The sequence below is a fragment of the Poecilia mexicana genome, unplaced genomic scaffold (genome assembly GCF_051168715.1).
Source record: "Poecilia mexicana isolate PSO_F unplaced genomic scaffold, ASM5116871v1 scaffold_9, whole genome shotgun sequence".
Taxonomy (NCBI): domain Eukaryota; kingdom Metazoa; phylum Chordata; class Actinopteri; order Cyprinodontiformes; family Poeciliidae; genus Poecilia; species Poecilia mexicana.
In genome coordinates this window covers 21,820,916-21,844,823 of record NW_028263378.1, presented here as the reverse complement: position 1 = coordinate 21,844,823, position 23,908 = coordinate 21,820,916, and the positions used below count along the sequence as shown (strand labels likewise).

Sequence of the window (23,908 nt, the reverse complement as noted above, 5' to 3'; positions counted from 1 at the left end):
TCCTCATGCTCTCATTTAGAGCTCTCTGTCCTCACCTCAACCTCATGTTTTATGCTACTGAAAGTCTGAAATGAATGGCTTGGGGATTTTCTCGGTCTTGCAGCCTCTGTTTTGCTCATCAGCTTCACATTTGTTGTCGGCTGAAGAACACAGAGAGAGAGAGATAATTTCTCACGAGTTCTTCAAAAACATTGACACAATTACAAGGAATTAAGTTTTTGGACGGCTCGCATGTGAGATAAGAGGAAAAAATAATCAGCTAAATCATGTGCTATATTTTTAGGTAACAGCTGACTTAATGACTCCAAGTTGTTTTGAACTTGAGTGCATATAGATTGTTTCTTTTTTTTTTATCTATCAACTGATCTCAGGTGCTTTTAAGCTAGTAGAGCTTTCGTATCAGTAGAGGTACAATTTGCAATCAAAAATTTTTTCTTTCGTGAAAACATTTTTCCCCCCTCTGCTCCGAGCATTAGACCATTTGCAGATTATTTTGCTTATTCTGACATTTTAGATGTTAATTTTGTTTCAAAATGTCAATCTCTATCCGCAGCAGATGGAAGAGCAGGGCATCCCCCTTTTCGAAGAGATCAAAAACATGCGGAGGAAACGTGGATGGAGCTGGGTGTTGTCTGTCGACTCGTCTTAATCTGCAGAGTTAGATCTCCAGAGGAAAATAGAGGGAAAATACAACTATTAAAAAAAAAAAGAAAATTTTAATTCTTTTTAAAATGTTGTCCAACGCCTGTCCTCTTCTTGGAAGCATCTTCTTTGTATTTTAACGTTATGCTTTCCATCAGCTTAAACTCTGAAGACAACACCCTGTTATATATTTATATACATATTTGGCAGCACTTAAAAACATTTTTCTGCTCATCTCATGTGGAAAAAAAAAAAAAAGACGTTCTGCATTGTCTTGGCATTTTATTTTTAACCAATATCAACAACAGTCAGTAGAAAGTGTTTTGAAGAAGTAGAAAGATCTCTCTTCCTTAAAAATGCGAAGACTTCAATGCATGCAGCCTCTGCTCAGCAAGTCTCACAACTTTTATTATCCCTCATGTTTGGGCGTAATTACTCAGAAACTCCATGCTTGCACCTGAAGCATAAAGATCCAAACAGCTGCATTTTCTATGTAATCAGAAAAGGTGATCTAAGTTCAAACGCATGTCAGAATTTGACCGTTTTATTGGCTACTAAAGAAGCAGGATGTACATTTCGCCCGTTTTGCTATAGTGAAAGCATAAACCTTTGCCTTCCTGCACTTTTATTAAACATTAAACTCAGCCCTGTGTGAGACACCGCGTTACGCCCCGGCTTCCTTTATTTGAAGAATAAATGTAGAAATAGATATTTGTTTTAATAGATATCCAGGAAATGTGACACTGACATTCAGAAGTCTGCGGACCTTTATTTGGACATCGGTTGAGTGCTGCTTTCACTTCCTCAAATTCAGACAATTTTGCTGAATTTGAGTCAGGGCTGTGTGTGCTTATAATAATAGGTCTGGTTTTGCTCCAATTGAGAGGAATCAGTTTCAATATAACCGTGCGGTTGTTTGCCTTTTTATTACAGGTTTGCAAACTTCTGTTCTTTTTTGATGTGAAAATCAGTCTTTGTCAAAGAAGTCTTCTAAATTATCTGTTTACATTTGTTGAAACTGTAGCAGCGTACAATAAATGTGCACGTCATGATCGACCCAAAGACACAAATGAATAGTTTGACATCCCTTAAAAGCTGAAAAGACACAATTGCTGTTCTTCCATTAATAGTTCAAATCTGACACTAATCTGTTGTTTAATAATTTAACACAGCAGCTTTTTTTTTTCTTTTTGTCAATCTGAATATCAGATGATGACACACATGGTGAGAACTAATACTGTGAGACTTGGCATGAAAAAAAAAAAAGAAAAAAAAAAAATGAAAAAAACTCTGTTTCCCAGCCTCATTCGCTGTCATGGCATCATCAGTCAACCAATGAAACTGTCCCGCAGAGACATCTTCCTATTTGGTGGTGTGAAGTTGAAGAGGCTGTCGCATGAATTACTGTCACAAAACACAGCGAGTCACAGAGTTGAGGACGGCTGCTGGAAATGGGTGAGTGGTGACTTGATCACTATTTACTTTACAGCACACACGTCACTTATATGTGTAAATAATTTGAAATGTTAGACGTAGGTAGAGTAGTTCAGTAGCGTGTCATAGTAAATTTGCTAAATAGTACAAGTATTGTGTGTATTTATATATCTATATATGTGTGTGTATATATATGTATGCAAACTGAACAATATATATTAAAAAGAATACATACATAGAGCTGGTTTTATACTTTCACACTTCACTCATTTTCTATAATGTTGATTTTACAAAAAAAAAAAAAAAAAATCCCCATGTATTTTAACTTGTATATAAAACGTTAAAGTTAGTCTGATTACAATGATTCAAACGGTCCAGTAAAAAGTCAGGCTTGAAGTTAATCATTTAATTCGGCGAGTTGTGAAATGTTGTATTAAGAATATTTCTTCATCACTTAAAATGCAGAAGTAAGAGGCTACTGAAAGCAGAATTAAAGGTTTAAGCCACAAGCACAGGAAACAAGTGATCTGAAAAGAGAAGCATATTGGTTTTGTCTTGAAGAAGAAGAAAAAAAAAACTGATATCACTGTGGGTGGAGGGCTCACAGGGTGTCGAGGTGATGGCTGGTGAAGAGTGGCATCTCTTTCTCAGAACTGCATCTCGCTCCCAGGCTGTTGATTTCTCCTCTTTAAGAGTTTTGTTTCCCCTAAAGCGTTAGCGACGCTGGATCCTTCCGATGGGAGCGAGTTCATTCTCAAAAGACAAGGGTCTAACTTTATAGGACAATAAAATAGTTGCACATCACAGATAACTTACCGCATCGTTCACGTCTCTTCTCTTGTGACCAAAATACAGGAGATAATGAAGATAATGACCAAACATTATAATGTATTTTTGGATTTCTCCATTTCCACATTGCTGTCGTTCTTAGTTACAATACCATACAGTGCAGCATTGAAGCGGTGGTGTTCTTGAGCAGGAAGTGGTTTTGCAACCTGTGGTTTTATATCACACTCTGTCAACAATATGCTCTACAGATTACTTCTTGTGTATCTGTGTGTGTGTGTGTGTGTGTCGATCAGTCACCTGACCATTGACGCGCGCACACGTTGATTTCGAATATTTTTCTTAATTAGAAGCCTTCTCGAAATGAAGAAGTGCTCGCTTCTTTGAATTCGGATTCACAGTTAGGTGACTTCTCCTTCCTTTGTGTGTGTGTGTGTGTGTGTGTGTGTGTGTGTGTGTGTGTGTGTGTGCGGTGTAGCTGAAGAGGACCAGAGCGAGGCATCACAACAAACAGCTGGGAGCGATGAAGACAAGGCGAGAGCGAAACAGGTACCAGAAATAAAATTTAAAAAAATTTTTTAAAAAGCCCCTGTCAGTTGGTCCTCTGGACAGTTTCCTGCAGTTACAGTTAATTTGTCACTACAGACATGACTGCTCAGAATGTGTTATCTGTTGTGTTTTCATTTCCCCTTTTTGCTCGATTTAAGTAGCCGTTTGATGGACTGATTGTGTGTGTGTGTGTGTGTGTATGTACAGTTGTTTCATGTTTTTTTTTTTGACTGATTGTGAAATGAGTACAAGGAACATGCTTCTGCTTTGTATTCTAAGAAGAATCAACAAAAAAGAAAGCGAGGGAGAGAGACAGAAAGAGAGAGAAAAAGAGAGAGGGAGGGAGAGAGAGAAAAAAACACACACACTTGCAATATTTTATTGCGCATAAAGAAACTCAACGCCGCTGTTCTGGTAACTGAAGTGAGAGGTACAATATGAGAAGCATAAATTAGCTCATCAAATTTCCAAGGCCAAGTCGAGTTGAAAGCCCGGCGGTTTCTGCGGTGACTTCTGCCCTCCAGATAGCATCGATCCTGAGCGCCGATCACAGTCATCGTGAGAATCGCAAACACAACTCACTGACATCATCACCCACACAGTTTTCCAAAAAATTTCATCAGTGAAAAATCAAACGAGCGTTTCACAATGATATTCTTTCTCTGCGGTGTGGACTGAGAGCTGCGAGAAGAAAAGAAGAAGAAGAAGAAGAAAAAAAAAAAGGTGGGGGGGCTACAGTATGTGGCTCCTAGCACAGACATTTCCTGTAGGCAACCGTCGATGCATAAACCCGAAACTTTTGTGAATCAGATCGAGAAAACAATGGTTGAAAGTAAAGCAGGCCCCTTTGTGAGTGTAGGTGAATTTCACGCAGGTTTCTAATCAGATTTTTTTTTTTTTTTGTTTGTGCCGGAAAAAAAGTATCCTCTTTTCTTTTTGTTAAACTCTCAAATCAGTGTCCTGAAAGCTTTAGCTAAACCCTAAGGTGGTTTGTAAAGTCTCCTTTTTTTTTTTTTTGTTTTGTTTTATGATCGCGAACGTTTTCACAACAACAGTGGAAAAGTCAGAGCTGCTCCCCGTTTAGCTGGGAACACCGACGTCGGCCGCTGCGCTGTGACTCAGTCGGGACTGTCTTAGTTAGAGCTCTGCACCTTCACTATTACTCACTCTAGAGGTTTGCTTCTCGGAACCAGGAACCACATAGAGGAACTTGATTCAATATGAAACCGCCTCTCGCTGTTTTGTTGTACAATGAGCGCCGCAGAAATAGCAGCTTCTGGGCCTGATGAGTCAAAGTAAAATATTTACGATCCAATCTGGCGAAATTTGATCGGGGAAGCGGTGATGTGAGAGTTTACATTTGAATATGAAGCGTGAATTTTTCAAATCTTTTGATTTCACTTCAAGTGACAGTATTTTTGTGGATGTGAGGCAGGCAGAGGTGTCATCTGTTTTGTGCGCTGAGTGTGAGAAGATGGTGAAAATATCTCAGCGGGTTTATTTGTAGCTGGGGATTCTGGTATGTGGTTATAATTTCAAAATTGCAAAATAATAATAATAATAATAATAATAACTCTCCAGAGACCTGCTGATTGTTTGAGTCGGGTGTGTTGAAGAAAAGACATCTCAACAGTTGCAGGACACCAGAACTGGAGTACTGTAGCGTCTCCCTGGCCCCGAGCTGACCGGAAGAAAACAGAAACATTATTTCCCAGACTTGCAATCCACCACAAATTCTTCCTTTTAGAAATATCCTAGGTTGAGACAACGGCAGACGGTGATGGCACGAAACCAAAAAAACCTCAGTCTTCCTGCTGCACATTTGCCTCGAGTTTCAGTGTTGTAGGAAGACACGCTGCCTTCCTGAGCTCTTAACGCTGAAGCACACGTCATTCGACCAGCCATTTCAAAGCTGTCACTTACGGTTTTGGGTCCGTCGGCGCGTCCTGCAGCATGTCCGCCAAATGTTACGGCGATTTCCCCCCACAACCGTTACTAAAATATCGCATGTAGCCTACAATAGGAAAGCTTAATCTCATCCAACTGTCCATTTGGAGATGTGGAAAAAGACTTGATGCGATCTCACAGCACACATCTGGTCCTGATGCAGCAGACCACTGCAGGATGTTATTTTTCCAGCAGTAGAAACAGTTGCTGTTTTTCTTTTTTTAAATTATTGTTTAATGCAAAGCAATTAGATCATGTTACATATTTTTATTATAAACTGAAATGATACTGCTGGGTTTTTTTTTTTTGTTTGTTTGTTTGTTTTACTTGGTGGTAACCAAGAAAACCCCCCAAAACATCAAACACAAACTGATTATTAAGTGGTTCCGCCCATAGTGCAACAGCTTTTTAATCGTCTTTCGCTTAGTGATGTTGTTCTTCGTTAGATACTCTCCCACATCTAATTTAAAAAAGTGATTGTTTTTCAAAACGTCACCGATGAGGCAAATCATGCATCTTCGTTTTAAAGAGGCTTACAGAGAAAAACATGCAAGGCTGTGTGGAGATGTCGCTCAAGAGTGGGTGGTTTGGTGGTTGCTGACAAGAAACTGAACCTCAAAAGGAGAAGAGCCAAACCAATCAAGATGACTTTACCGTACGCAGGAGCAGAATTTAGAGAGTCCGTTGGAATTTTTTGCAATCGAGTTTGCTCTAATTATTCTTTCATGTCAGCGGCTGCTCGCCCTGGCGCTTCTCTGACAGCAGGAACGGCGTGTACGTATGTGATCAGACACGTAAGCCAAATGTTAGTCATACGTGGTTGGAATTTCTAAAAAAAAAAAAAAAAAAAAAGATGTGTTTTGATCTTCTATAACATGGTCTAATATCTTTATCATGCTAAGAAACACAAAGAGTATGATTTTTTTGTATTTATAAAAAAAATTCAACTTTCAGAAAAAAGGCTGCAGAGCAATGAGCTTCTTAAAAGTCCTCAAATTTTTAAACTAATAAAATCTTGTTTCTACAGGTAATCAATAGCATGAAGGCATATATATTTAAAATTTTGTGTTTGTGAGTTGTATATTTTAAGAAAAAAAAATGTTTGGTGGCTTACAGTTGTCTTAACAATACCCCAAATAGTTTTCTGTATAAGAAAGAAAGAAAGCATAACTAGACACAACAACCAGCCCAAATGTGATTGATGTGACCAAACCTCATTCAGTCTTTGTTTAACATCTGCCCTACCAGAAGTAAAGTTTATTTTTCCACCACTTATAGTCTTTTGGCAACAGCTTGTTTTTCAAAGTGCCATCCGTGTTACCGTTGACTGACAACTCTAGACCAAAAACCCCACAAGTCTGCAGCTTTCTCTCCAGACAGGATGTGTAGCGGTTATCTATTGAAAGTAGCGGTAAAACCCTACTCTCTGATTTTGATGTTTCATTTCAACATTTGTGTGTTTTGAGATGACTACTCTTTCTCATCTATAATATGATGCATTCAACTGTAAATTGAGGCCCTACACAATGCACAGCTCAGTCTTCGGTGCCACGCTCTATGAACTGAACTTATGATTTTTGTTGTCCCTCCCCCATCAGGCTTCTCCCTGCATTATCGAAATTCACGACTCTACGACTGAATGCGAGGAAGAAACGGGGCCCAGTAAGGTGCCGATGGAGGAGAAAGCATTTGTAGCAAGTTTGCACTGTTTTATGAAAGACAAGGGCACACCCATAGAAAGGATTCCCCATCTTGGCTTTAAACAGAGTAAATTTTTCTTTAATTATCAAGATTCATTATTCACACAAAGTTTGCATTAAAATATGATGGTTCTGATGTATTTTTTTTTTACCATTTTTTTTATTTCTAGTTGATCTCTGGATGATCTACAAAGCTGTTGAGAAACTCGGGGGATATGAATCAGTGAGTAATATGTTGCTTATTTGTTTTGTAGTGGCTCCGTGTTCACTGGTTTGTGTTGGAAAACACCTAATTGGTCATGCTATGATGCCGAAACATGGTCACAATGGAACCACAATGGGGGGTGGGGAGGTGGGACAATATATCTGTCTATGCTCTCAGAATATTATGTTCTTTTTGGTGTCGCCGCATTCGGGTGAGTGCCGAGAGTGAAACTCGCATGTACGTGGAACCAAACTGGGCTAAAGTTGACCACCGACGCTTTGCTCCAGGGGTGTAAACACAACAGGAGGCCACTCACATCTGCTCAATCTGAAAAAATAAAAGTGTTCTTTCAGGAAAGTGAGCCAACTGACGTGGCTTTTGAAGAATGGCCAGCCACCACCTTCCTGTGAGACGTTTTTAAAATAGCTCTGAAAGCAAGCGCATATACCAAAACGCCCAAACACAGGATGCGCGATTGAATTACTACATTACAAAATGCCGGTACAGTTGGAAATTATCGCAAGCCTCAATTTGATGGCCAGGCTATTATTTGCTCTAAATGAATGCATCTCTTTACACGATGTTTCAGGATTCCGATAAAAGAGTTAGAAAGCAGTTATCACCTTAACTGGACTGTATAACTCCCCTGGAGTATTCATGGACATAAATCCAGATTAGTTTGTCCCAGCAGACTGAAGCTTAAAGCCGTTCCAAGAGTAATTGAGATGAAAGCAAAGTTCTGCCATCTTAAAATAGCTCTCTTCATAAAAAGGTACTTTTTTATTTGAAATGATTATAACACAGAAAATAACAGAAGAGGGTTGTACAGAACAGGTTTATGTATAGAGTTTAAGAAAAGAGTTATTGTCCAATATAAAAGTAGAGTGGCGTATATTTCTGCACTTGAGATTAACGTTATATTATCATTATTTTCATATGCTGCCTTACTTTTTATTAAGCTGATCAGAACCTTTAGCTGTACCGCTCCCAGTAAGTGTTTCAGACGGGAATATGAGCTACGGTGCACCGTCTCCTACCGCCGAGCAAAATGATGCTTTAAAAGCCCATACAATAGAGCTAGCATCACTAACTGTTAGGTTTTTGAGACCACATGCATAAATTAAGAACGTGTTTATGTTCATAAAAACTCACAATGTTTCTGATCAAAGACTTCATCTTCCTCGTTGTGCTGATCAACAGGTGACAACTGGACGCCTTTGGAAGAAAGTCTACGACGAGCTTGGAGGAAGCCCGGGTAGCACCAGTGCTGCTACCTGCACTCGGAGACACTACGAGAGGTGAGGAGGATTCATGTAGGTGGTCAATAAATTAATAAAAAAAACGACATTTGTAAACCTGACATCCGATGTCCGTACGACAGGTTGGTGCTGCCGTTTGAGAGGCACATAAAAGGAGAGGACGACAAACCTCTACCTCCGAGCAAACCGCGGAAGCCATACAAGAGGAATCAGGAGGGCAAAGTGAACAAGATTGACGGAAAGAGGAAGAGGAGTCATTCTGAGAGAGAAATGGATTCTGAGGTAAGAGCAGACGGCGTTGTTTAAAATCTAAAAATAAAAAAAAGTTCATATCAACATGTGAGTAACAAAATGTTCCCTGTCTTATTTTGAAGTTACCCCAAAGAAGCCAAGATGTGGTCTGCCCAAGTGAATCAATGATGAGTCCTCGCTTCACCCTCTGGCCTCCCAGCTCTGACAGACGCCACCCGGAGCGACCTCAACCGAGCAGAACCGCTGGAGATTTCTGCCCCCCTGTAAACGGCCACGTCCTGCAGGCTCCCAACAACTGGATTCCTCATCTTCCCTCTGTTACTGGAGAGGTCATCTCTCCTCTGGAGAAGAAGAAGCGAATGGCTCAGGCCAGCCTCAGTTTGCCGCTGAGCTCCCAGAGAGAGGACAAAGAGAGGCCTTCAGTCATCCACTGCTCCCAGTCTCCAGCCAGGGCTTCTTCCAGCAGGAACTGCAATTCCTCTGAAGGCTCTCCATTGCCCTTATCCTCCTCCTCTTCGCGCAGTCCTTCCCCCCTTTCCGTTTCCTCAGAAGAATCTCCAGCAGGCAGTGGGGACAAACCCAGACCCAGCTCAACGTCAGCCGAGAACTGTTCTGTCGCAGCCAAAGTGCAAGAGGACAACAAACCCGTGAGCTGCGATCAGCCGCCTACAAACACATCGGCACAGAAGAAAGACATGCCTCTCGTCAGCTCCCAAACGCTGACTACTGACTCTGTAAAAAGCCAAAGAAAAGACTCAGCCTGGAACCCTTACCACAAAGTGCACGGCAAATATTTCGCAAACCCTTTCCACTCACCGCCTTCCTTCTCGCATTCTACCTCCAGCTTCACCAAAGTCACTCCCAAATCCGTGCAGCTGCTGCGGCCTTCTCCCATTCGGCCAGGTTACAAACTTCTCCACAGCAGGCTGCTCCAGACGGACAACTCTCTGCCTTTCACCAAGAAGCTGGGCGGCGTGACCCCGTGGTCTTACCCGACAGAGAAGAGGGACAGGTCAAGGACGGTGCAGCAGAAAGTTCCTCCCAGTCAGCAGGGATTGTCTCAGTCTGCCACCGCCCTGCCGGCGTCGTGCGTCCTGTCCAGTTACGACAAATCGGCGAGAGACTCCCGGCACCATCAGCCATTACACCCGGCACTTCTTCCCCACAGAATGAGACTCCCTCCCTCCCAGCTAATGTACCACTCTATGCCAGTCGGTCCGAGTCACTCGGCTCTCATTGGTCCGGCCGTTTACCCGTACCCTTACGCCATTCCTCTGCTAAGTCCACAAGTCGGATACCCGCTACCTGCCATGAGTTCGGTTTATCCTCACAAGCTTTGAGGAGGACAATTGAACATGTTAGAGTATCTTTCAAACTAGAAGAGAGAAAATCAGGGAGGTATTATGAGTCAAACAAAACCACTAGAAATGCAACAATTATCCAAAGCTGCTAAGACCGAGGCCACTTGAATCTGTATCGTGTAAATGTGAAACTGCGTTATTTTCATCCTGTCTTTGTGTTCCCCCACAAAGTTCTACTTTATTATACATTAAAATAAAAGTCATATTTTTTCAGCCAATTCACACATCCGGAAAGGTTTAATATTTAAAGGGATTAGTTTATCCACAGCATCAGCTTTACCTCATTAACGTTTGATTGCACTGTTTCAGTTCTTGTTCTTAAATAAAAAAATTTTAAAAAGCAACTCCGCTGTTGTTTTTAGTACTGTAAAGTCAGAACAGTAAACAATGTGGTCGCTCTTTTTGTTTTTTTACCTTATCAGTGTTAAATATTTTGTAAAAAAGAAAAAAAATGTCTTTGCCAGAATTTGCCATTGTCAAAATGTATTTAAAAAGAAAGTGAAAAGAAAGAAATAAACAAAAATCTTTAAAAACAGGTTTCTTCATTTTTTTTTTTTTTATTTGCTGATTTTTGTTCAGTTTTTTAACAGGGCCAATTTATTTGCTGTTCCCGTTGTAGCTTTTGTTTCTGCTAACACATTTTTTACTCTGAGTTTTGAGCTCCGTCTGTTGAACAAAAACACCCTGCAACGCGGAGTTTACGACACGCCGCTGTGGTCTGTCATGCTGAGCGTCACTGCTGTGGCCTGGGCAAGGTGGAAGTAAGTTCGTCGGTGGTGAAAATAACAAAGAATTCTTAGGCAAGAGCAATGAGGAGGAAATAGAAAGAGGAAATCACACAAATGAGATTATGCTGCAAGCCACAATGTGGTCTAAAACAGCTGGAAGTAGTGGAGCAGATAACAGAAATTCTTGTAAATGTAAAGTAAAACTGAGAAGGAAAAAAAAAACAATGTCACGTTCAGGCCCAGGAAGTATTTGCGGAAGTGTAAATATGTTCGCGCGCTGAGGATTAAAATTCATTTTCAGTTCGCGTGACTGCGCAGGAGTTCAGAATGTTAGGAAATTAGTGAAATGTGATGTCATGGTTTATATTGTTATGAGGGTAGAAAAATGCCTTTCCTTTCTATCTCTAAGACTCTTGTCTATTTACTGTCTAATTTGGGTGTGATAATCAAGGGCAGTAACTTTAGCAGTCCAAATGATTTTCCAATGACAAGGCTGACATTCAGAGTATAAATGCATGCTACCTAGATTTACAACTACAGTTTTAAGTTCCTTTGAATTTTGTACTGTGCAGTGAATAAAATGCAAAGGACAATTAGATTGTTAGAAACTATTTTGTAAGCTAACTCCATAAACCATACATTCCTTTCACAGAGCTCTGAATTCCCATGTGAAATTTGTTTCCATCCTAAGGTAAACTTCATTCTATAACATATTCCCCTGTCATGGACTGGCAATCTGTATCAGATTTACTCTACCTTCTGATCACGTACAAATCCCCAACAAGGAGACGCAGGTATAGACAACAGACTGATGCTTTATATTATGTTTTGTAAACCTCAGTTTATTTTAAGTGAAAAATGTCTCAAGCAGAGTCAACACTGAATGCGAAGCTGAGAAATCAGTGTTCAAGTGTTGCCGCAGTTATTATCAATTGGATCAAGCCGTTGTAACATTTACCGTTGGTACATTTCGCAAAAGTAAAAATCTGAATTTTACTTTGTGGCACTTGGTTACCAGTAAACACACTCATCTCTTAGCAACAGAATAGCAACAAAAATGGTTATTGTTCAAAAAACATAAGATTTCTTCTGCTCTTTTGAAATGCTACTTAAGTATTTTACACTAACAAGAATTGTGTAGTTGGTGAATTTTGCAGAAAAGTTAATTATTTTTGTCATTAGTAGAAGATATATTATAAAACACATTCAACACAAAAGTAAAAATGTCGATTTATACTGTGTGGCAGTTCGTTACCAGAAGAAAACCCGCTTATCTCTTAACACCAAATTAATAACAAGTTATATAGTTAATAAAACATAAGCTCTTTCGAAATAATGCTTACCTGATTACAAGACATTTACCGTTGGTACATTTCGCAAAAGTGAAAATCAGATGTTTACATCGTGGCACTTGGTTACCAGAAAACTCGATCATCTCTTAGCAACAGAAATTCTTATAGTTCAAAAAATATATTTCTTCTGCTCTTTTGAAATACCACTTATTTTATACCTGTTAAGAATTGTGTAGTCGGTGAATTTTGCAGAAAAGTTAATTATTTTTGTCATTAGTAGAAGATATTTTATAAAACACATTCAACACAAAAGTAAAAATCTTGATTTATACTTCGTGGCAGTTCGTTAGAACAAAACCCGCTTGTCTCTTAAAACCAAATTAATAAGTTGTATAGTTTATAAAACATAAGCTCTTTCGAAATAATGGTTACCTGATTAGATACAAGACATTTACCGTTGGTACATTTCGCAAAAGTGAAAATCTGAAGTCTGCTTCGTGGCACTTGGTTACCAGTAAATACACTCATCTCTTAGCAACAGATTAGCAACAAAAATTGTTATTGTTCAAAAAACATAAGATTTCTTCTCCTCTTTTGAAATACTATTTATTTTACACTAAAAGAATTGTGCAGTTGGTGAATTTTGCATAAAAGTAAAATTTGTTTTTGTCATTAAGTGGTAAATATATCAAACACACATTCAACACAAAAGTAAAAATCTCGATTTATACTTCGTGGTAGTTCGTTACCAGAAAAAAAACCCCGCTTATCTCTTAACACCAAATTAATAACATGTTATATAGTTAATAAAACATAAGCTCTTTCGAAATAATGCTTACCTGATTACAAGACATTTACCGCTGGTACATTTCGCAAAAGTGAAAATCAGATATTTACTTCGTGGCACTTGGTTACCAGAAAACTCGATCATCTCTTAGCAACAGATTAGCAACAGAAATTCTTATAGTTCAAAAAATATATTTCTTCTGCTCTTTTGAAATACCACTTATTTTATACCTGTTAAGAATTGTGTAGTTAGTGAATTTTGCAGAAAAGTTAATTATTTTTGTCATTAGTAGAAGATATATTATAAAACACATTCAAAACAAAAGTAAAAAATCTTGATTTTTACTTTTGTGTTGTTTGGTAACGAACAAAACAAGCGGGTTTTGTTCGTTACCAGAACAAAACCCGCTTGTCTCTTAAAACCAAATTAATAACAAGTTGTATAATTTATAAAACATAAGATCTTTCGAAATAATGCTTACCTGATTAGATACAAGACATTTACCGTTGGTACATTTCGCAAAAGTGAATATCTGAAGTCTGCTTCGTGGCACTTGGTTACCAGTAAACACATTCATCTCTTAGCAACAGATTAGCAACAAAAAATGTTATTGTTCAAAAAGCATAAGATTTCTTCTCCTCTTTTGAAATACTATTTATTTTACACTAACAAGAATTGTGCAGTTGGTGAATTTTGTATAAAAGTAAAAAAAAGTTGTCATTAAGTGGTAAATATATCAAACACACATTCAACACAAAAGTAAAAATCTCGATTTGTACTTCGTGGCAGTTCGTTACCAGAAAAAAAAACCCTTATCTCTTAACACCAAATTAATAAGTATACTGTTGGCAAATTTTGCAAAAGTAAAAATCTGATGTTCACTTTGTGGCACTTGGTTACCAGTAAACACACTCATCTCTTAGCAACAGATTAGCAACAAAAATTGTTATTGTTCAAAAATATAAAATTTGTTCTGCTCTTTTGAAATACACTATTTAAAAAGAATTGTGCAGCTGGTGAATTTTGCAGAAAAGTGTAGTTTTTTGTCTATCATTAGTGGTAAATATATTGTAAAACAGACATTCAACACAAAAGTAAAAATCTGATTTATAATTCGTGGCAGTTTGTTATCAGTAGAAAATGCTCATCTCTTAACACCAAATTAATTGTTCTGTGTTCTTTTAGGTGTAGAGTAACAGGTGCCTTACATGCATTGCATGGAAGCATTGAAAAACAGTGTAAACATTGGTGTTTACGCTATGACAAAGATGGACTTTGTTTATTACAGGTTACTTCTGAAAGTGCTTGATTTCACTTGATTTTATTTTTGGGGTATCTGATTAATAAAGACTGTACTCAAATGCACCCCAGATTTTTCAATTAAAAAAAAAAAATAAGTAAAATTTTAAGATTATTTTGATTCCCCAATAAAATATCAGGCTGCAGCGATTTGATCTGCTAATTAAACTATAATATGTAGCCATTAGGTGAAACATGACAAACTATGGCTCAGTTCAAAGGGTGTAAATAACAGTATTTTGTTGACTACTCCATTGCAGTGACGGAGAAAGACTTCATAATAGGCAGGACAAATTCAGGATATTAGGGATAATCCCTACTCACTTACACTTGGTGGATAACTGAATGTTGCTCCCTGACATTGTGGATCAATTTAAGAGAAACAGTTTCCTGAGTTTGGACAAGGTTGCTTTTCTGTTCTCTGTTGCTGTTTCCTCTTTAGAGAGGCCAGCAGCATACCTTGTGTGTATTTTGATTAGGTTCAGAAGACTGCTTCATTTTGTTACCATCTAATAGCAGGTAACAAAATGTAATGAACTCAGAGGTGCAATTTTTAATCATGACTTCACATTAACAGACAAATATAAGATTTTAGCATAATGCCAATTTACAATGCAGATATATAGCTTTTGTGTCTCACTTAAATATTTCGGTAAAACTTTGTAAAACACAAATACACAAGTTTTTTTTTTTTTTTTTTTCATTTCTCAAGGGAAAAATCGAGATCCAAAGCAACTTACCTTTTAATTAAAAAATAGTTACCCCATAAACCTAATAAGACATTTTGCTAACGCTGGGAAAAACTAATACATGGTCAGTTATTTTTTAAAATTGTTATAGAGAGATTTTGGCAGGCTCTTTTTTTATAGTATTGTTTTAATCTAGTCGCCAGCATCTTTATAAATGTGCAATTGTGTCACACTCTTTCCGATTTTGGATGATGAATAAAACATTGGATTATTTTAAAGGGTTTCATCAAATTAGAAGAAGCCAAATACCAGGTTTTGTAGATTTTTATTAATATCCTTCCGCTTTATATATCTGCTCCAGTTTGTGTTGGTCTGTCTCGTGAAATCCAAACAAAATACGTGCATCCTAATAAAAAATAATAATAAAAAAAAGTTTAAGGAACATGAAGTAGAAGAGTGTTAGAGTAATTATACTCCCCGAGTTATGTACTTCAGGTGGACTTGTTTCTAATTTTATTTTAATGCGAGTACTGTAGCAACATAAATTTAGATAGGTAGTGCAAAAAAAATGACAAAATCTTGACACTGTGTTAAGAAACTAAAGGATTTCAGTAAAATATCCAGCTTGGCAGGTGTACGTATTACACTCGGTTTGCGAGAAGACTTGCCTGACAGACATAACTCGGGGTTTAAAAACAAACCTAACTCCCGCGAGAAGAGTCTCAGTGGCGCGAATAAACAATAAAGTTTTTCCTGCAGCTGTGTAACTAGCCGTCCTCACCTCAGGCTCATTTGTCCAAAGGATTTCCCAAATCTTTTAAAAAAATAGTATAGGAATCTACACAACATATTTTTAGGTGATTAACTTTTAGGGGCAGCGGGCTTTTTACAGCAGAACAATGTCGGACGCCTTGTCGGAGGACGGCAGCGACATCAACCAAGATGACAGCCAGGAGGAGGACGTTATGACTCCGGCGGAGCTGATCGCTAAGCTAGAACAGGTGAGCCACTGACTCGGAAAATTACACCGTTTGCAGTCACATACGGGACTTTTAAGGCCTTCTTCACGCTGCTGCAGACACAACTAGCTCTACACTCACAGTGTTGCTACCTGTGTCTGCCTCTCAGGCCTGGCTGAATGAGAAGTTTTCCCCGGAGCTGCTGGAGAACAGGTCGGAGGTGGTGGAGTGTGTGATGGAGCAGCTGACTCATATGGTAAGTACCAGGGGAATACCTCTGAGTTACAACTGTTGCTACTCCACAGGCTAAAGTAGGAAAAATACTTGGTGTCATAGGAAACCAAAACTATGTTGAGGAGTATTGTTGTGCCCTACATTCAAGCTTGTACATGCTAAGCTGTTTGTAAGATGATCAGAGATGGGCAGTATATATAGAGCGTTGTACAATATATTTCAAACAAATTCACATTTTCTCCAGTTGAACTGTAGCTGAAATTGCCTGCAATAACGTTTGCCTCAACACAAGACTCACAACATTGTCCGTATATGGAATAATCATCATTCATTTGTTCAGATTTTCTTTCAGGACAGTTTATAAGCTAGTTTTTAAGTCAAATAAAAGTGGTGACAGATTTCACCCTGGTCAACACCAAAAAGTGTCAGAAAGACTGCTTCATCATTTGAGTTTCTTCTTTAATTAAGCAGGAAGCTCCAATAACATCCTTTATAACTAAAATAAGCAGAATATGCTGCCCCGTTTCTGGTAGCATATCATAGATAAAACCACTGAGTGCTATAAGTTTTTACTAGCGTTTTTGAGATATGATCTAAACCACAGATACTTCATAAACATGTTTGTGTGTGGCTTCAGGTTCATGACCATGATATTATCAGCTCGAAATAGATGTTTAGATTTTTGTCCGTTTTACTCGTGCGGCATTATTTGTTTAGCCTCTAGAATGACGCTGCTAATGGTTGCAGTTTTGTTGGGGTTTCTTTGTTACATTTTGATTTGTTCTTTTTGGGAGGCTGAGGTGTTGCAGGTGTTAAAATACTAAACACCTGTAACTCATATCGTCCACCATATGAGTTACTACAAAATTCAGTATTTTAGAATTGAACTGAAACATGTTTTTTTTTTTTTTTTCCTCCCCTAATCCGTCGACTGACTTTTCCCGCCAACAGGAAGCTAACCTGCAGCGAGTGAAGAAGGGCGACGCCAAGGCCGGCTTCCATCGGATGGAGATAGACAGGATCCGCTTCGTCCTCAGCAGCTACCTGCGATCCCGCCTTCAGAAGGTCCGTTAAACGCGTATGAAAACGTCGCCGCCATCTCTGCCGGTGTCTTGACGTTTGCGCTTTCCACACCCAGATTGAGAAGTACTTCCCCCACGTCCTGGAGAGAGAAAAGTCTCTAGTCGAGGGTCAGCCGTCTCTGCTTTCTCCGGAGGAGTTTGCCTTTGCCAAAGAGTGAGTGCAGCAAATGTGGCTCGCATTGTGTTAAAAGATTCATCATTAAAAAAAAAAACATAATAACTTTGCATCCAGGTATTATGCCAACACAGAAACCTACCTGAAGGCTGTAGCGCTGAAACGCATGCCTCCGAACCTGCAGGCTGTGGACATGCTCAAAGCAGGTAAAATGACAATATCCGTCTTTATTCTGTGCCTTGAATGATCTCTGACCAGCATCCTTAACCCCTTTTGTTTTACTGTAACCCCAGTACCGGAGCCCTGCCTGGACTCTTTTGTGTTTCTGCGGGTGAAGGAGCGGCAAGAAAATATTCTGATCGAGCCTGAAACGGATGAACAGAGGTGCTCGTTTTATCTTTCAGGTTCTCTTCATGTGTTGTCATTCGGCTAAGCGTCCAGCAGAGGGGAGTGTAGCCACCTCTCCTCTTTGTGATGTAATATTTTCCTGGCATTGACTCTCTGGAAATGCCTTCTTTTGTTTACGTCAGAGACTTTGTTGTGGATCTTGAAGAGGGCTCCCAGCACCTGATGCGGTATCGCATTGTAGCGCCTCTGGTCTCAAGTGGAGCTGTGCAGTTAATTTGAACACGTCTAGGTAAGTAAGTTAGCATGAGGGCAATCAATAATCAATAATGAGCCTTAAGCCTTTCGGTGCTAATTAATTTTTTGTAGCTTTTATATTCTCGGTGAAATTTGGATTTATTTATTTATTTTACAATCTATTTATGTCTTTGTTTACACTGCAACTCTTACAAAAGTGTTCATATAAACTATTTTGCAATTACTACAATTTCTCTACTTTGTGTTTATTTATGACAAAGTCACAATAAAATACATTGAAGTTAATTACTGTAATGTGATTAAGTATGAAAAGTTTTAGGGACTAGATTTCTTGCAAGGTGCTGCATATCAACCTGTTTCTGAATCACAGTTTATTTTTAAATGCTAATTCAGACGTTTTAGGTCCTTGTTGATGTTTTCTTTTTTCTCTCTCTCTCTCTTCTGAAGATTATTTGCTATTTTTTTCCCGCCCTGTGAAACAGAAAGGACAGCTGCATCAACATTTATCACATCAGGAGAGCTGCTCCTCGGAGAGGAGTGACTCCTGTCACACAGATCCAGATGTGTTTGTGACGCCGCCGCCTTGACAAACGGCGTAGAAGAACCTCGCTTCTGCGGGGCTGTGCTGTTATTTTTGCATGATTATAATCATCCGAATTGAAGTGTGCTTAAGTTTTCAGATCGTTGCCTCACGTGTACCAGAATATGACCTGCCATGTTAACAGATTCTTTCTGCAACACTGAATCAGTATGACTCATCGTCGTCATTATTGGACTTTTTCTCCGCCGCTCGATAACAGGATGCCTTCCATGACCTGAAGGGGAAGTAATTTTCCGTTCGGTTGGCACCACAGTTCCTGCCTTTCCGTGTTTGTGTGGGGAAAACGGTGGTTTTCTAAGAGGACGTCGTTCCATCGACGTGAACTCGATCGTCTGTGTGTTCCTAAGTTAATTGAAATTCAGCAAATGTCCGTACGCCGTGTGCTAACTTTGTGTTGTAAATATACATTTGTACAATAGACGCATTTCATCTTCAGCTGAATAAACATTGTCCACTGTGAGCTGTAATTATTGAAGCGGCATTGTTATGCAAGCGTGCCTGAGGGTGCAATCAGGGCTTATTGTTTGGCCTCACTCTAATTGCTCAGCAGTTGGAAGTGATAAAGAACATGGAGAGCAAGTGAGCGACCGTCTTTAGAAGAGCCGTCACGTCGAATCGCACTCTTCTCATGCGACTGCTGCAGCTCTAAACTCTACGTTGTTTTTAAAGCTTTTTATGAATAAAAGTCTGAACAGTGTGGCGTGCTTTTGTTGTCAATCCTTCCTTATTGTGAAGCCTCAAAATACAATCCAGCACAACTAACTACATTAAATTAAACCATTTAGAGGATTTGTACCAGTGCTTGAATTTCAATAAGGTGTTCTCAAGGTTTAGAAAGTACTCGATACCTGTGTAATGTCCTTGAAAGTGCTTGATATTCAATCTGCACAGTTTTATAATAAAATGTATCAGGAATCAACTCCTTACACAATTTAATTGTGTTTAAGCATTTTATTTGAGCAGGATGGTCATTTACCAAATTAATGAATAAATATAATTTCTAAATGCTCAATCAGTTAAACTTAAATAAAGGTGGTTTTATATTTTACGAAAGTTACTAAAATTGGGGATTGTTTTTGTTACATTTTTGTTTTGTTCCAATCAGTTGTTTAGGATTTTTTTTTTCCAATATATCATACTTTTTTGTCTTTCGTATGTAGAATACTGTCATAAGGCAATAACCGTAAGAAATGATGCCAGGAGCAGCAGTGCAATGGTTTAGAGGTGTCTAAATCCAGTCCTCAAGGACAAAAGTCCTACATATTTTGGTGTCTCCCTTCTCTAACATACCTGAATCAAGTATCACTATTTGCTTGATTCACATCAGCTGAACCAGGGAAAGAACTTTGGGTACCACTGGTTCTGATTGAAGCACATCCAAATATTGGTGTATCGTAAATCCAATCTAGAATCTTGATGATCCTGAGTAAAATTTGGAATTGTAGTTTTAATAAATCCCTAACTGTTGCAACAACATGCTGGTTTTAAGAGTGTTTTTAGTTTTGTTGATGTAATCGGAACTAAAACAGGTTTATATGCGTGTTGTATAATATTTTTGAGGTCATATCAAATGCTCAAAGTGGCACAGAATCTGGCCGCCGCTGCCAAGTCCATCTCTGTTGCTCTACGTGTAGGACGTGGCTCATAAAAGTGTTGCTCGCTGGGACTCGTTGGTAACTTGGCCTTCCTCCGTGTCACACATGCTTTTGTGGGACAAGCCAGGTGCCAACTAGGAGAGGGTTGACTCAAAAGCTTAGACCTCCGCGGAGATTGGTGTCGACTAACATGTCTGAGAATAGAGCCCAGCATGACTGGGATAGTTTCCATAAAGCAGAATGAAATCACGCACAGCAGAGCTCAACGAGTGCCATACAAACGCAGGAATGCTTACGGCTGAAGAGATCATGTGGCGATCAGCGAAATCGCATTTTCTCATAGTTTGTTTCATCATAAAACTCAAAATGCTTTCTTTTGTTTTGTTGAAAGCATCCAAAAAAAAAAACAACAAGTTCACTATTAGATGAAGACATCTACTTCTTATGCTTCTTTTGGAGTAATGGCTTCCTTCTCGCTGAGTGGCCTTCCAGCCCATCTCGGTACAGGACACGTTTCACTGTGGATAATGACACTGTCCTACCGGCCTCAGCCAACGACTTCCCAACGTTTTTTGGCTTTTGTTCGGATGTCGGTTTGCACATTTCAGACCAAAACACATGTATTCCTCGATGATCCACACAGCCCCAACTTTTCAACCCTATGCATCCCACAGGTCCAACCACCTCACAGCTTACAGCACTTTAAAGGATCTGCTGCAAACATCTTGGTGTCAGATACCACAACAAACCTTCGGGAGTCTAGTGGTGTCCAGGACCAACGCACTATAATTACATGGGTGGTCATAATGTTTCACTGGATCTGTGTAAATATTGTAAGAGCAAAAAAACCACAAACGTATCTCTTTGTTGGTCCTGATTGGTCAGCATACTGAGCTGGGCAGAGTCTTCTCTGCTGTATTGAATGAGCTGGTAAAAATAGGAGTCAGTCCCAGCTGGTCCTGCAGACAGAGGGATAACTCAGCCTTTAGCCCAGCCTCCTGAGCTTGAGAGATAGTAAGTGGGAGCTTTGAAACACATTTTTGTATTTTCTTCTTTATCTAGCCAAACAAAAACTGAACAGAAGATTTGCAGTAATGCTGACATACTTCATCATTTGTCTCGAACACAGGCTTACCCACTGAGGTAAACATCACCCTCACTCTGCCAGCATGGAGATGTCCAGTCCAGCGTAAGTATGCTGTCCTGCAGCTGTGGGATCTTATGTCTTTCTTTACTCCTTCAAAATGAGGACGTTTACATTCCCTTTGAACTTGAGATGTGCTCTTTCATTTATCCTATGAGCAAACTGTACTGCAAATTTAACCCCACCTCCAGTGCAGCAGTAAACTTCCTTGTTTACTTCTTGCCAAGTGTTCTGCCGATGGTTGGCCTGGGCTCCAGGGCTCACTCGGCGGGACTTGTGGAGATTGCAGTGCGCCTGTGCTTGAACCAGCGTGAACATCTGTGTCCCCACGTGTGGGTTCCCATCCTGAAGCCTCAGCGGCCCTGCATCCGACCCCCAGCAACAGATCAGCCCCCCGTCTACGTCGCCAACCATCTGAGTCACCCCTTCTCACCTTTCTTGAGTGACCTGGACGATGATGATGATGATGGCGACATTTTGATACCGGTCAAGAACAGACGTGTGGTATTTGCAGACAAGCTGGGTTTCTCCCTGACGGCCGTGCGCGTGTTTTCCCACGAGGAGGATCAGCGTGACCTCGGCCCACTGCCCTCCCTGCAGGGCTTGGGGAGCATGACGGGGGACGCATACAGCTGCACCGTCAGCACCTGCTGCCCGGGGACGCAGCTCAAGCTGGGCTTCCCGCAGCCCTCGCTGGACTTCCAGTCCTTCCGAGCCAAGCTGGCCGAGAGCATGGTCACCCTGGAAAACTGCGCCGTCACCGAACAGGCCCTGCAAGGCAGCGCGCGAGTCAGAAACCTCAGCTTCCAGAAGGACGTGCGCGTGCGCATCACCTTTGACTCCTGGTACAGCTACAGGGACGTCCCCTGCACTTACGTGCAGAAGCGTTTCGGAGGACCCCAGACCGACATCTTTGAATTTGATATAGCGATTCCTAAAGTGCTGGATGCCAAGAGGAAGATCGAGTTTTGCCTAATGTATTTGCCCGCAGGGCACAGTGAGCCATTTTGGGACAACAACAACGAGCAGAACTACAGCATTTTGGTGTGTGTGAATTCACATCTCTGCCATGGGAAAAGCGAAAGTGCATGAGAAGTAGCTTAATATGCCGTCGCTATTTAGCTTCTTCATATAATAGTGTACTTTTCTATCTTAAAAGTGTTTGTTTTTGTGCTTTGTTCAAATAAATCTTTGTTCTTCCATCTCTCAGGTGCCATTTCCTTTCACTCCACATTCTTGTGTCCTGACCCACTTGTTGGCCTCTCATCTCATACTGTTGTGTGTGCAGAGGGATCCCTTACACTGCAGGCATCACCAGCATTCCCACATAGGTCAAAGATGACTGGGCTGTCACACACACACACACACACACATACACACACACACAGAACCCTCAAGTTAATCTTAGCTGAGCTCTGTTTATAGTCTGACAGGAATCCTTCACCTTCCTTTACTTTATTAGGAAGAATGCGGTTCTAACTCTTATCAGAAAACTGGATTTAGCATCAAAGGTGTGAAAGACGATTTGACATTTGGAAATGTTTTTGATGGTTTAGAAGCAGAAGCCTAGGCAGCACGTTTACAGAGAAGGAATCTGTAGAAGTCATGTAAAGATCATTTATGTATGTTCTTCTTTACTTTTTTGACTGAAACTTAAGTCTCTGACAAACAGGAACATCAAACTGCAGCGAATGACAAAAACAGCAATGTCATAAAGGGGGGAAACAACAACATGAAGGTATTCGAAGAGAGTTTCAACAAGTACAGATGTCGGTAAAGGCAAAGCCTTAAAATTCATTATAAACAATGTAGCATTATCGCACAATATAATGCTTGGCAAAGTCAAGTCGAAGTTATTTAGTGGACATTTATTCAGTGGGGGAGAAACATTTCACAAGAAATTATAGTTTTTAACCAAATCAGTGATGTGACGCCTATCTTTAAAGTATATTTTTGTTTTTTATTCTAAGACGTCTAGACTTTCTAATAATTAATGATTTTTTGTCACATTACCATGAGAACTATCTACTCTCCCGTTGAAAGACATAAACAGAGACATTTGAAAAAACAGACAAAAACACTGAAATGTTATAAAAACTCATTAAAATACTAAAACAGTTTGAAAGAAGAATTTGTGTCATTTGGTGGAAATATGTGGAGACAATCATTGAAACACACAACGATGAACTAAGAGAAACCCAAAATAAAAATAAAAAATTCTACTCAGTTGTATTAACCAAGCGTGGATCAAGTTGGTCAAATTTTGATTACTTTATTTTTATCGATATTAATGTTCTTCAACATTCCAGCAAGACACTTTTCTCTAATTGGTTACAATTCAGTCCAGAAGTCAAGAGACCAGAGGTCAGCACCAGAAGAGAGACCCCCAGCCAGTCCCAGGGTGACCCTCTCTACCGTAGATGACAGTGTGGGAGCTGCTTCCTCTAATTCCGTTCTCAGAGAGATGACAGCTCAGTCTGACGTTGGACCAAACTAGGATACCGCTTTGCGGTACTCGAGGGTGACCAGAGATGAAGGACCAAATGTGGCACACTTACTGTTCATTCCTCTGTTTCTTTCCCCCAAATGTCTCCTTAAAGATAAAGCAGGTATCTAGAAAATCAAAATTCTGAATTAAACAAATC

The 23,908-nt window shown here is 39.7% G+C and overlaps 3 protein-coding genes across 4 annotated transcripts; all 3 read left to right on the top strand.

Annotated features, from left to right (window-relative positions):
- The first annotated feature begins 1,520 nt into the window (after positions 1–1,520).
- On the top strand, positions 1,521–10,668 carry arid5a (AT-rich interaction domain 5A). Its single transcript, XM_014983697.2, has 7 exons — positions 1,521–2,097; positions 3,341–3,411; positions 6,957–7,125; positions 7,229–7,281; positions 8,464–8,561; positions 8,645–8,804; positions 8,897–10,668. The coding sequence occupies exons 1-7, from the start codon at positions 2,094–2,096 to the stop codon at positions 10,112–10,114; spliced, it is 1,773 nt and encodes a 590-aa protein (XP_014839183.2). The 5' UTR covers positions 1,521–2,093; the 3' UTR covers positions 10,115–10,668.
- Positions 10,669–15,631: 4,963 nt separating this feature from the next.
- Positions 15,632–19,221, top strand: gins4 (GINS complex subunit 4 (Sld5 homolog)). 2 transcript variants are annotated; one of them, XM_014983674.2, is made up of 8 exons: positions 15,632–15,931; positions 16,059–16,145; positions 17,075–17,188; positions 17,262–17,359; positions 17,438–17,526; positions 17,614–17,704; positions 17,851–17,957; positions 18,406–19,221. In XM_014983674.2, exons 1-7 carry the CDS (start codon positions 15,830–15,832, stop codon positions 17,945–17,947), a joined length of 678 nt encoding a protein of 225 aa, XP_014839160.1. In that variant the 5' UTR covers positions 15,632–15,829; the 3' UTR covers positions 17,948–17,957; positions 18,406–19,221. The 2 variants fall into 2 exon arrangements, with proteins under 2 accessions (XP_014839160.1, XP_014839154.1); XM_014983668.2 differs by having other exon boundaries at positions 15,633–15,931; positions 18,371–19,221.
- A 1,719-nt stretch (positions 19,222–20,940) lies between these two features.
- Positions 20,941–22,465, top strand: ppp1r3c2b (protein phosphatase 1 regulatory subunit 3C2, duplicate b). The gene is made up of 3 exons (XM_014983659.2): positions 20,941–21,133; positions 21,249–21,308; positions 21,491–22,465. The coding sequence occupies exons 2-3, from the start codon at positions 21,289–21,291 to the stop codon at positions 22,353–22,355; spliced, it is 885 nt and encodes a 294-aa protein (XP_014839145.1). The 5' UTR covers positions 20,941–21,133; positions 21,249–21,288; the 3' UTR covers positions 22,356–22,465.
- Positions 22,466–23,908: the final 1,443 nt, after the last annotated feature.